Consider the following 1,267-nt stretch of genomic DNA (forward strand, 5'->3'; position numbering starts at 1 on the left):
TATATATATATATATATATATATATAATATTTCAACTATTTAATGCATAATTTTACATTAAATTGCCTAATGGGACATACTAATTTTATGGCACATTCGTATTTATGCATATATTTAGACTCCTCCTATACTTCAGGGATCACATCAATATTGTGGATTATGTAACAAAGCTAACAATTTTGAAAATCTGAATTTATGTTTTAGGTTTATTTATTTAGGTTTTATTTATTTTTTGTTCTTACTCAGACAATTCCTGCAACCATTCCAGGTGAGAGGGAAGATCTGCCTCTTCATCCATAGGTGCCTCCTGTCCTGGACCAAGGTCTACAGCTGTGGGAACATCCTCGTTTATGGAACTTAAAACAACCATCTGTCACTGTCACTGTAAAATTAAATGTAGCTTTAGCCTTGTGAGAGTAGCTGGTTGTTACCTTCGGTGACGTCGGCACTGCTGTGGGGGACATCCAGCCTTCCGCTCCTCATCGAACCCCTTGATTTAGGTGAACCGTCTCTGTCATCAGAAGCCATTAATCCTTCCTATGGATGAGACAGAGTCCAACCTGTCGGACAGAAAACATTGTAGCTTTTAATAAACAGTTAAAACTGTCTACATCTTTTTTTTTTTAAATACCAAAGCTACATTTAAATAAACTATTAAATTATTTGAAAAACACCGCCTTAGGAAATCCAAGGTTTGCAGCAAAAACACGTAAAATCTGACTGTTTACCTGACAGGTGCTGCTAAATTAACTTCGGTCCCTGTTTTGGCTTTTATTTAAAATGCGTCACGTTTAAAGTAACTTTCAACAAATGACGTCCAACTAAAATATAAAAGACACTTTCGCGAGACCTTTACTCACTGTTATATGAGTAAGTTTCCATTGGTAACGCTCCACGGTTTCCATGACAACGGGGCGCCAGGGGACGGGGCTATCATTTCTTCTTCTTAGAATTATTGGTGGGCGGCCTCAAATGTTAAGATGCATTGTTGCCATCTACTGTGCTAGAGTGGGGACTAAAGTATATTTTCTAAATAGCTGGTCTTTTATGTTTCCACACTATTTTATTAAACTATTGCTTTAATTAATTTATTATTAATTAAATAATGAAATAAAATAAAAATGAATTTATTTTAATTTGATTTAATTAATTTGATTTAATTAATTTAATCCAGCAGATTCCAGAACAGTTTCTTCCCCACTGCCATTAGACTGCTGAATGTTATGTAAAATGGGTTACAAAAATAACAAAAGAAACAAAAAAAAAA

At 34.3% G+C, this 1,267-nt stretch overlaps 1 protein-coding gene across 1 annotated transcript in view; it reads right to left on the minus strand.

Moving 5' to 3' along the window:
• cfap74 (cilia and flagella associated protein 74) overlaps nucleotides 1–853 on the minus strand; it is a 75,983-nt gene extending 75,130 nt beyond the window's left edge. Inside the window, exons 1-3 of the mRNA XM_015380201.1 lie at nucleotides 729–853; nucleotides 432–560; nucleotides 243–330 (exon numbers count right to left, since the gene is read on the minus strand). Of these exons, the coding sequence (XP_015235687.1) occupies nucleotides 243–330; nucleotides 432–528 (185 nt within the window). The 5' untranslated portion in view covers nucleotides 529–560; nucleotides 729–853. The remainder of the gene's footprint in view (nucleotides 1–242; nucleotides 331–431; nucleotides 561–728) is intronic.
• Nucleotides 854–1,267: the final 414 nt, after the last annotated feature.

The sequence above is a fragment of the Cyprinodon variegatus genome, unplaced genomic scaffold, assembly GCF_000732505.1.
Source record: "Cyprinodon variegatus isolate N-32 unplaced genomic scaffold, C_variegatus-1.0 Scaffold209, whole genome shotgun sequence".
Taxonomy (NCBI): Eukaryota; Metazoa; Chordata; class Actinopteri; order Cyprinodontiformes; family Cyprinodontidae; genus Cyprinodon; species Cyprinodon variegatus.